General features: G+C 38.0%; 1 protein-coding gene across 1 annotated transcript in view; it reads left to right on the top strand.

The window, feature by feature from the left end:
- GTDC1 (glycosyltransferase-like domain containing 1) overlaps nt 1–10,396 on the top strand; it is a 174,192-nt gene that overhangs the window by 128,291 nt on the left and 35,505 nt on the right. The window contains exon 6 of the mRNA XM_010575191.1: nt 9,641–10,000. Coding sequence (XP_010573493.1) covers nt 9,641–10,000 — 360 coding nt within the window. The remainder of the gene's footprint in view (nt 1–9,640; nt 10,001–10,396) is intronic.

Here is a 10,396-nt window from a genome sequence, read left to right as displayed (position 1 = left end):
AATGACAGTGCTACTAGTAGAAATAATATTTTTAGAGCTTTCTGACAAAAATACGTGATCTTTTTAGGGCAGAGGGCTACTGCCGTTCGAGGTTTAGAGATGGAGAGAGACTTTTGGTGTTTTGACGATGAGACACTGACCCACTGGCAAAGTTGGGATTAAAACTCAGAGTTTCCTCTAAACCACGCTGGCTAGCTGAGATACAAATGCATACACGTTTAACCTTCAGTTGTAGTGTAAAGAAAGTGCAATTAAGTCTAATATAGTAACACATTTTCCAACGGAGGTCAAAGTCTCTGCATTACCCCATGGTCCTCAGGGCCAGAGGCGGTTGACTGGACCATCTGATTCGAATGCCCTATGGCTGAGATAACTCTACAATAGCCTGTGTTTTTCTTATTACTTGGATGTTGTGTTAATGACAAAATGTGGTTTAGATTTTTATGTGCAGAAAATTATTATTTTTCATTAATTTCTTTAGATCTTTCAGATAAAGGTTTCTTCATTTAAACCTTCAGGTGAAAGTAGGCTTCGTTGCTTATTTGTTTCCCGGGGTACCTGAGAAAGTGTTAAATAATTAAGGTAAAATATGTGTTTTCCTGAGAAACACACAGAAGTTTGCATTTGCGCAGTCGAGTGAATTATCAAAACCAGATGTGAGCAAGTGGAACATTTTACATAAATTTATTAAAATCATTATTTACCTGTAAGTTATAAGAAGGGCTTAGTTGCACTAGTTTGTTGCCAATATGTACTGCCAATAATCTGCCAAAAAGCAGCTTGCTGGCAAAATCTCTGAAATGGTTAGCTTATGCTGCACAGAACATTACAACCCTGACTCAAATGAAAACCTACTATAAACGAACTCTTTGATGGTGGATTCGCCGGAATATGGTATTGATATATGGTATACACTTTATATGGATTATGTATACTGTGCAAGAAATATGGATATCTATTAAGGGTAACTTGATATGTAATCGGTTAGGACAGTTATTGTTTTCAGTATTTGCTATGAATAAGATCACACGGTGACTGTTCAGTTTTAAAATACAGACTATTCATGTGCAGCCCAAAGCGCTAGCATACTGTTTGTTCAATTAATACAGAAAGGCTATTGAAAATGTAAAATATCTGACATCTATACAGAGTAATTTTAAAGGCAACTTTTCTTCTAGGAACAATTTATACATTACATAAACTTATATTTTTCATCCAAGTATCATTTCGAGAATAGCAAGCTTAAATATTGGAGGCCATAGGGAAACATAATATTACGATAATGTTCTTTGGTGCGGTTTGGAAGGTTTTAGGAAACATTTGGAAGTATTTTTCTCATAAAGTCACTTAACTATTGAAGTGTTATGATAGCACTCCCTTCTGCATTGCGTATGTTACAAAACAGCCTGTTTAAAGGGGACATCCATCCTATATATCCTGATTAGAAGTATTTCCACAAAACAGGAAATTATATGTTACAGGATCCTGGTATTAGTTTTAATTAAAAAAAAAAAAAAAAAAGGAAATAAAAGACAAGATGATTTAAGGTGTGATATCAGTTTTCAAACACCCATTTCCAATTCTGTTTAGCAAGAAGAGATACTGTATTGTTTGGAGCTATATGTGAAATTTGCATTTTCTAAATAAGCACTCGAGAACTGAACTTTTTTTTTCTGTTTAAGTAAGCACTAATAAACATGACCAATCCTTTAGGATCCTAAAGAACCTTAAAAACCTTGCAATTCTCAGAAGCCTAACTTTTTTCCCCATAGTGTAATTCATTCTTTTGAACTTCTGCAGAAGCAGAACTTAAGTGAACAATTTCTAAATTTCTGGCAGTTGTTATCAAGGGGACTCTTAGAGCTCCAAAAGTGTATCTGTTACCTTGCAGAGTCGGTGCAGCAGATCTACACAGTCATGATGTTTAATTATAGAGCAAATTACTTTTTTTTCTGAACTATCCATTAATTAATATTTTCATATCTTGTGCAAAATAACACCTAAGTTATTTTCATCTGCGTTATAAAATATGTATTGTAGTTCATTACTATCTTCCTGAGGAGTTTTTAATTTATCACCATTTCATTTGTTGAGAATGATGTTCTTAGAAATTATAACTGCACTGATTCTTACATTTAGTGTTAAAGGATTTCAGGGAATTGAAGATGTGAATTCAGAAATAATATATTTAGGGTCAAACTCAGTCTCACGTGAAGTCAAAGAGAGCTTTGCCTTGACTTCATGGGTCCAGAGTCTCCCTTCTGTTATTAAAATGCAGAGTAATCATTATCTGATTTTTTTTTTTTTTCTGACCTGAAGCGCTTAAGGTATTGTTGAAGTCATTTGTCAGGAGTAAATATGTAACAAAATGGAATAATCCCACAAGTAGTGGATTAGGCTAGACATGCTTTTGGCTGCAATGACATCCAACAAGAGCAGCAGCACAGAGGTCTCAAAACCAGGAGAGCTTGGACTTTCAGGGATATGTTTGTTTCGGAGTAGTTTCACCTGCCTGTGCTCCTGTTTTGCACAGTTTCACTGCAGGCTTGTGTTTTGGAAGGTAGTACCTTTCCATGTATTTTGGGGAATAAGAGTTGAAGAATGCTTTAGTTAAAATCCTGGTCATCTGGGATTTAGGCTTTACAGTGCATCTTGAGCAGTAATCTTGATGTTAGAAATTCAAATGTAATATTGAGGGGAAGGTTAGGGATCAGTTTGACCGTCCTCCTTATATTTAGGTACAGGTACGACTTCTTAGAGAATAAACTAATAGGAGTGTTGTTGAATCAGTGGAACTTGGTTGGAAAGAAAGGTGTAAATGCTAAGTAAAGTAGGAATTTTGGGCAGTATCATATATGGATACTAGATATTGAGGGATTTTGCTCAGAAATTATTTGGAAAAACAGGTGGAGGCTATGGTTTGAGGAATCTGAGCATTTTTTTGTTTCTCTTCTACTCTTTACTGTTGACATCTCTCTCTCTCCTGCCTGTCTCATCTTCATTCCCTCCTCCAACGGACCAAGTTACCACTTGAGTCAAACCCAGCTGCCTGCGGTTGATCTGGATCCAGCCTCCCTTCTCCAGGAGCGTCTCTGCATCCCACCTACAAATCAGGCACACCGCTGGCGTGGCAAGGGTTCTTACATTCAGCTAATTTGTTGCTCAAACAGGAACATTTTGGCTGATCTGTCAGAAAGAAGTCAGACTTTGTGATATCCCTCCTTTGGTGTATCTGTTGTATGGATTACATACCACTTCTCTCTCTCTGGCCGGGATACGAACATTAGGAAGGCAGACGTGCTGCTGCTGCCGTCAGCTGTAGCTCTTTCCCCTGTTGTTGTTCACCTTGTAGTCCCTCCTGCAAGCTGCTAGCAGCAACACCTCTCACACACCTGATGTCCGAGTTTGAAATCTCCGTCCTTGGCCTTGGATGATAGCTAAGACTTGACTGGATGAGGCTCTGAGCAACCTGGTCCAACTGGATGGGCTTTGAGCACCAGGTTGGACCAGAGACCTTCCAACCTTTGTGATTCCCTGAGTCTATTCTGTATTTCTCTTGTGTCATGGAAGAGGGAAGATAGTTGAGAGAAGATGATGATCGCATCTCAAATAATGTTTCATACTTCTATATCTTGCAGTCTGCAAATGGGGAAATCAGTGTAAACCCTACTTATTCTACCCAGGAAAATACATATTCGACTGTGGGAAGACAAGCTCAGCCACAGACCTTGTATTTTCTTTTGCCATGCCCTTCCCAGTGCTTAATCTTGGCTCTGTTCGGTTTTCTTTCTGTTCTCTCTCTTTGCTCCTAATCCTTGTCCATGCTTATAAGCCCCTAATATTTATATGGCATTATCTGTGTTAGAGATTACTGCTGACAAGTAATCTCTTCCCTCTTCTGAGTGAAGAATTACAACCATTGCTAAAGATCAGAAAGTGAAATTAGATCCCCGAAAGTATGTGACAACTTCAATAAAGCCTAATATCAAATTCCCTAAATATTGGGAATTTTCTTTTGAGCTTTTAGGTTTGAACTGTAGCACAGCTTTGGGACACCTGACCACACTCAGCAACTTTTTTTTTGCTGCAGAGCAAAATGTGACAGTAGTTGCAGAGAAAAAAAATTAAAAAAAAAAATCGCTGAGCTGAGACTGGTCTCCCAGTTTTGTCACATCTTGCAGTCTTTCGAGAAGTAGGTAAATACAAATGCATCAGTTTTACTGCTGTCAGGTGATTTGTAACATTAAATATAAAAAATATAAATGTATAAATTTATATATAAATATAAAAACCAAGTATATACTAATGTAGTTTTTGTCTGTTCCAGTTTGGCCTTCAAAGAACTGCTTTCATGACTTTTTTTTTTTCCTATTAGAACAGAGTGGACAAATTTCTGACTTTTCAAAAAGCTCAGAGATAACATGAGTGCATGCTTGTATAGTTTACATACATTTGTAGTAGTTGTGGGAACAAATTCAAGGAAGCAGAAAGAAAGTGCAAAAGTGGAATTTCCTAGTTACTGCAAATGACAAAAACGACTGTCCATTGCACCCATTATAAGCTAAACGGACTCCAGGTATTAGAATCCCAGAAGCTCTCCGTGAACCTCTGTAGTGCTTTAGGTCACATAAATTCTACTATAAGTATTACAGTTAGCAAAGAGACATTTGTGATCGTGTTTAAAGAAAAACAAAGGAAATTCTCAGACAATGAGTTTGTTAAATTGTAAGTTATGCCGTGACGGCGCATCAGTGACGAAGGAAACGGGGCAGCTCTAAAATGTGTGTGCTCCAGCTCCAAGGCCTGGGGAAGGTTTCTAATATATCTGATTATGACTCCTTCCTTTTATTATTTTTAAACTTTTTAATGGCAATATAATAACAACAAAAAAAAAATCCATTGCACTTTCAGAGCTATCTTTACCTTTGTTTCCAAATGTAACTACAGTTACAGAAGGGCCAGTTTTTATGAATTCAAATTTATTTTTTTTATTTTAGCTTATATCCATTCTTACAAACTATCCTTGCTCATCGAGAACAACTATTCAAAACACACAGAACTTGCCTCTATAGTTTGACCTAACCTAAACCAGCACTCCAGTTAGTCTTTCTAATGTGGTTTTTATTCATCGAGCAGTGACATCGTGGCCCTTCCATCCTTTTGTTGTTGTTGTTGTTGTTTTTAATGAAGTGGTGCACAAAGTGACTCTCGGTGCCGTGAAAAAGAAACCAATTCCCATAAGTAATTTTTCATTAGGGTAAATAAAGTGCTGTGAATAAACACATACGATGTAACACGGCAACATGTTAGGAAAGAGGTGGACAAAATGCACATGTCTGCTTCAAGGAAAAGTATGTGGATTTCCTCAGAGTGGGGTTTTGTGGCATAAATGAAAAGAAAATATATAGATTGGGGAGTTTAAAAAAATCTGTTATTCAAAACGGCCAATATTTAGATTGAAACTGACCTTTAGTATATGGAATTTTTATTATATATGAACTTAGTTTAATTTTTAACTCAGCTTTTTAACTAAACTTCTATACCCAGTATGGAAAAAGGGAAAGTTTTCAAGGCTCACTCTTTTTAAAGTGTTCATGAAGTTTTAAAAATTGACTGTTAAAAGTGTCAGAGATCCTCAAAAGTCTGAATAAATAAAAGAAAAACAGTTTTGAAAACAAGTTATGATACTAAAATTAGATATCTAAGTCTCTCACTGTTTGTTCTGAACTTTCAGTGTTGAAATATATATGAGTTACGCATAAAAGTAAAACATTTTCCATGTTTTTTTAAATATAAGGGACAGTACCTTGTGGAATCTGTTGGAAGTGTTAATATTTGTATGCTTTGGTGATAATTTTTTCTGGAAAGTTTCACGTGTACGGGATTTCACTACCACAAGTTAATAACAACAATAAAATCCCTCTCCCATATTAAGAATAGAATGCTATGGCATTTTTCCTGTGTGACTAGTGCATGTTGTAACTAAGGTTGAGAAGAACGGTGCATCCTTCTCGATAACTAAATCCTGCCTATCTGCTGTGGTAGCTCTCTAGCTTGTTTTTTTGAATCATAGAATTATAGAAGGGTTTGGGTGAGAAGGTCATCTAGTTCCAACCCCCCTGCAGTGAGCAGGGACATCTTCCACTAGATCAGGTTGCTCAGAGCCCCGTCCAACCTGACCTTGGATATTTCCAGGGATGGGGCATCGACCACCTCACTGGGCAACCTGCGCCAGTGTTTCACCAGCCTCATCCTAAAAAATTTCTATCTAGTCTTTTAAGTCTGTGTCTGCTCCTGCCCCAGCTCTGCTATTCCATAACCAGCCTCTCTGAGGTTGTATCTTCTGAAATTTAGACAAGGATTTAAAAACCTTTGATGATCTTTGTGGGATTAGATACTGGCTCCAAATAAAACACTGGAGTGTTTGTTTTTTCTCCAGGTTCTAGACTTTTGGATGGTGATGTGGAAGTCCTGCAAGCTCTTGATGTTTATAAATGACCGAGATCTGGGCAGGTACTGGATAGAGAGATGACTGTGTCTGGAAGGTGGCAGGAAAGAAGAATTAATGTGAGTCTGGAAGAGGAAAAATAGAATAGCTGGAGCAAAAATGTTCTGGAGAAAATGTAAACACAAAAAATGTGCTAACTAGACATTGTCTTTCTCCAGCATGCTTTTGGGAAATGCACATGAACAGGTTTAGAAGATTTCGTGTTGTTATTAGTTTATTTTCAGGTCATTTATTTAAGTGTCATAAAGAACATTAGCTAGTGGTTAGGGACTACAATATCCATTATATCATTCCAATCATGTGGACAAGTTTATACTACATATGATTTACAATGGCCTTTCCGCAGTTAAAATTGTTATATGCAGGTACAAGGTTTTATACATGGTTGTATTTAGCAAAATCCAAGTGGCTGAGCACAGAGACGTCTCCCAATCAAAGTCCGAAAAATTAATGCTTTTACACGAACGCTGTGGGTTGCAGCGAGAGCTGTTTATGGCTCTCTGCCTACATCCTTTATCATGTCTCCGCTGTTGTTAGTAAAATATACAGAACTACTTTATGCCAAAACAATGGAAGTTAATGCAGATAACTTGTTCCAAAGTTAACCATCAAATAAATCTTTTTTTTTTTTAAACTGTTAAGTGAAATGGTGTTCTAAAACTTTTAAAAATTGTCAAGATGATGAATACTGTGTGTGTAATACAAGTAAATACCATGGAATTGATTGCGCACACATGTCTTAAATAAAGGATATTAAATAGTTTATTCCAGAGAGAGATCGGTGAAGTTTTATCTAATATTATTAGAAATTCTGCAATGACGGATCAGATTTATAAGGGCTGAAAACCAAGAAGAAAACCTCTTCAGAAATAGAAATGGTGCATTGAGTGGATGATTGGCCAGGAGATTAAAGACAGGCAGGGGGATACAGCCTGCCTAGGTAGTCCGACCTGTCACACATCAAGCAATTCTTCTTAGCAGCAATGATTTTTCAAAATCTGTTAGTTAAATTTGGTTTGGTAAATCAGACCTCTCGATTCGGTCGCAGACCTGGTGGTTTAGGGTAAATCCCTTAACCTATTTCTCCTTCAGCTTTTCCTATGCGTAAATATATAAAAGTATATCCTCACAGGGATGTGTCCGTATTTCAGAGGAGCCACCACCAGCCAGTTTTAGGTCTATAATTCAGCTTAGACTGTCAAAACACTGACTTAACTGTTAAGAGCATATATGTATGGAATTCAGCCACACTGAATTTATACTTTTATGCTCTGGGAATCTGAGGGTGGCTAAGTCGCTGAGATGGGAATGGTTTAACTCAGGCTCGTTTGGGAACCTGTCTTGTTTGTAACATAGGTCATGGATTTGGATGGGGCTGTTGAATGTGATTGAACTTTTTCTGGTTGTATCTACAGAGCAGCTCCAACGAGCGACGGCGAGCAGTGGAAAAAAGGTAGATCTCGTAGGTGATTTGGTCAGTGGCTTGAAAATGCAGCTTAGTATAGATAAACAGGAAAATAATATGCCAAGGGACAGCAAGCCAAATCAAAGAATACAGATTGCATGGAATGGTTACACAGTGTACTGACTTAGGAAAGGAGATTTAGGGGTTTGAAGAAAAATCCTCAAAGCAATTAGTCAAGAATACAACTGCGGTAAAGCTCACATAGTGTGTGTGTGTTTGTATTTTGGTTGTGATTTTGAAGAAGGGTCTGCTTGCGTTTGAAGGTGCTCCATTGCAGGGTGAAGCGGATGATTCTGGCGTTTAGGAATATTCATTTTGACAAAGAGGGAAGAGAGAGGTTTGTTCACAGCCCAGAAACGAGCTGTGATGGAGTAAAACTCCAAAGAACTGTGGAGGAGGCTGATAAAGTAGAGCAAGTGTTGGCTTTAGTAAACAGTTCAATAAACAGGCTATAGTGCGTAAACATTTGGAAATTAAAAGGAAACGGAAAATTTAAATGTCTCTACTTATCTGGGAGAACCGTAATCACACTGAAAGACATGTAAGTAAATAATATTTGGGTAAATTAACTTGAGGTACAGGCAGGCATTTAGAGTGAGGATCCCATGGTGGCTGTGCACGTAGTAGTCTCCGTGTTAATTTAGGAAAGTCATGTTTGAATGAAGGAGCTTCACTTGAGTGTTTCCTGGGCAAGGACCGTAATTCATTACTACTTTAAATCAAATAGTAAAACTAGATCTGCGTAAAATGTTACATTTCATATATTACAAAAATTAGTTCAGGGGCCTCAACGTAACTGTGCAAATGCGTCCTGCTGTTGGGAAGGGTTTTCTGCAGCGTGGACATCAGATGGAAGAGCCAGCGGTGTCTGATACTGTCTGTGGTACCTCAGGAGGGTCATGAGCAGCTCTGCCTCAGTTTCCCCATCTTAGTGTTCATTCCTCACACCTGTGAAAAAACATGGGAGCGGTTGCTTTTATCCTATGAATGGATGTACAACTCAATCCTTTTCTCCTAGATGTGGGGGTTTTTTTTCTAGTTTGTGATTAATTTTTTTAGTTGGTCATCATAGAAATCAGACAAGGATGGCCGGGTAAGAAGACCCGCATCCATGTCATGGTACATGTTTGACCCATGCTTTTAGGCAACACACAATCTTTCTGCGTTAGTTTTCATTGTCCTGGGATGAAGCAACTTGCTGGGCTCAAGTCTAGGCATGGTGTAGACTCATGTTAGGTTAAACACTGCTGCGTTTGGCATTTGCTACCAACCTTAGCTGTAGTCCTGGCAAAAATGCCAAGACTTTTCTGGCAGAATTGGCTTTTTACTTCCAGGAGGTGTTTGCTTTATTTTATTTTAGCAGGCAAATAGTTTTGTTCTCCCTGTTGATGCATGCATGTGCCACTAGCAGCGATGTGGTTCGGTCGAGACCTTTGGCTTCTCAGCCAGTGAGCTTGTTATTTTATTTCACAGGTACCATATTCACTAAATACACATGAAGTGTATCATTTACTGAATGCTAGTGGAGTTGTTGCTTGGATGGATGTAAAATATCAGCCATGGGTTTTTTTCTCATTTGCTATTATTTAATTATAAATTACTCGGTGGAACTGAAATCCAGCATAAACACAATACAGATCTATTTTTTTTCTTCTTTTTCCTAACAGGTTCATGCCAGAACATAAGCTTGCCCATTTGGAAAAGGTAATTGGTGTTAAAAGAAATGGAGATGCTTATCAATTGGAGAGTCTGCCCGGCCAGCAGAAGAGCAGAGCTTTAATGAAAAACAGCAACGCACATCGCGAGTCTGGACTTTGTGAAGCCCAGCCTGGACTTTATACCACACAGCACGAGGGGCTGCCTTCCCCATTAACAGCACCGGCGAGATTGAACAAGTCTGAAGCATCAGAAAGTACAAATCCTTGTCAAGAAGAAGATAAGCAACATCTGACTTTTAACCTCTCTAATATCTTGAGTGGACGGGACTATCAGCAAAGACCTTTACACATTGCCTGGCCTCACAGGTGGTAAGTGGTGAACAAATCCAAATACTGTACCTTTGAAAGATTTATGAATTTGGTTTGATCCCTTTTTTGTGACTTCTGTGAAATATAAAATAATTTCCTAAACACACGCTGACACCGCACACACACGTAGAGGAAAAAGACACGTCGCTGACATCTGATTGCACACACGTGTGGAGGAGAAAGGCACATCGCTAACATCTGATTATTCAAAATAATTTGTTTGAATATACGTAGTTCGGTAATGCTAACCAGACATTTAACCATTGATATTGATGATTCCTCATTTTTTGCCCGAGAAAAAGATCCCCCTGCTGCTGAAACGATAAGCGTAATTCTGGTAACTCTCTTTTCCTATAAAGCAAACCACAGATGACAATTAATATCTAATGTTATTTA

This window comes from Haliaeetus leucocephalus, unplaced genomic scaffold (genome assembly GCF_000737465.1).
Source record: "Haliaeetus leucocephalus isolate CR32 unplaced genomic scaffold, Haliaeetus_leucocephalus-4.0 Scaffold451, whole genome shotgun sequence".
Taxonomy (NCBI): Eukaryota; Metazoa; Chordata; class Aves; order Accipitriformes; family Accipitridae; genus Haliaeetus; species Haliaeetus leucocephalus.
Note: the sequence above shows the minus strand (reverse complement) of the source record. Positions and strands in the feature narration are given on the sequence as shown.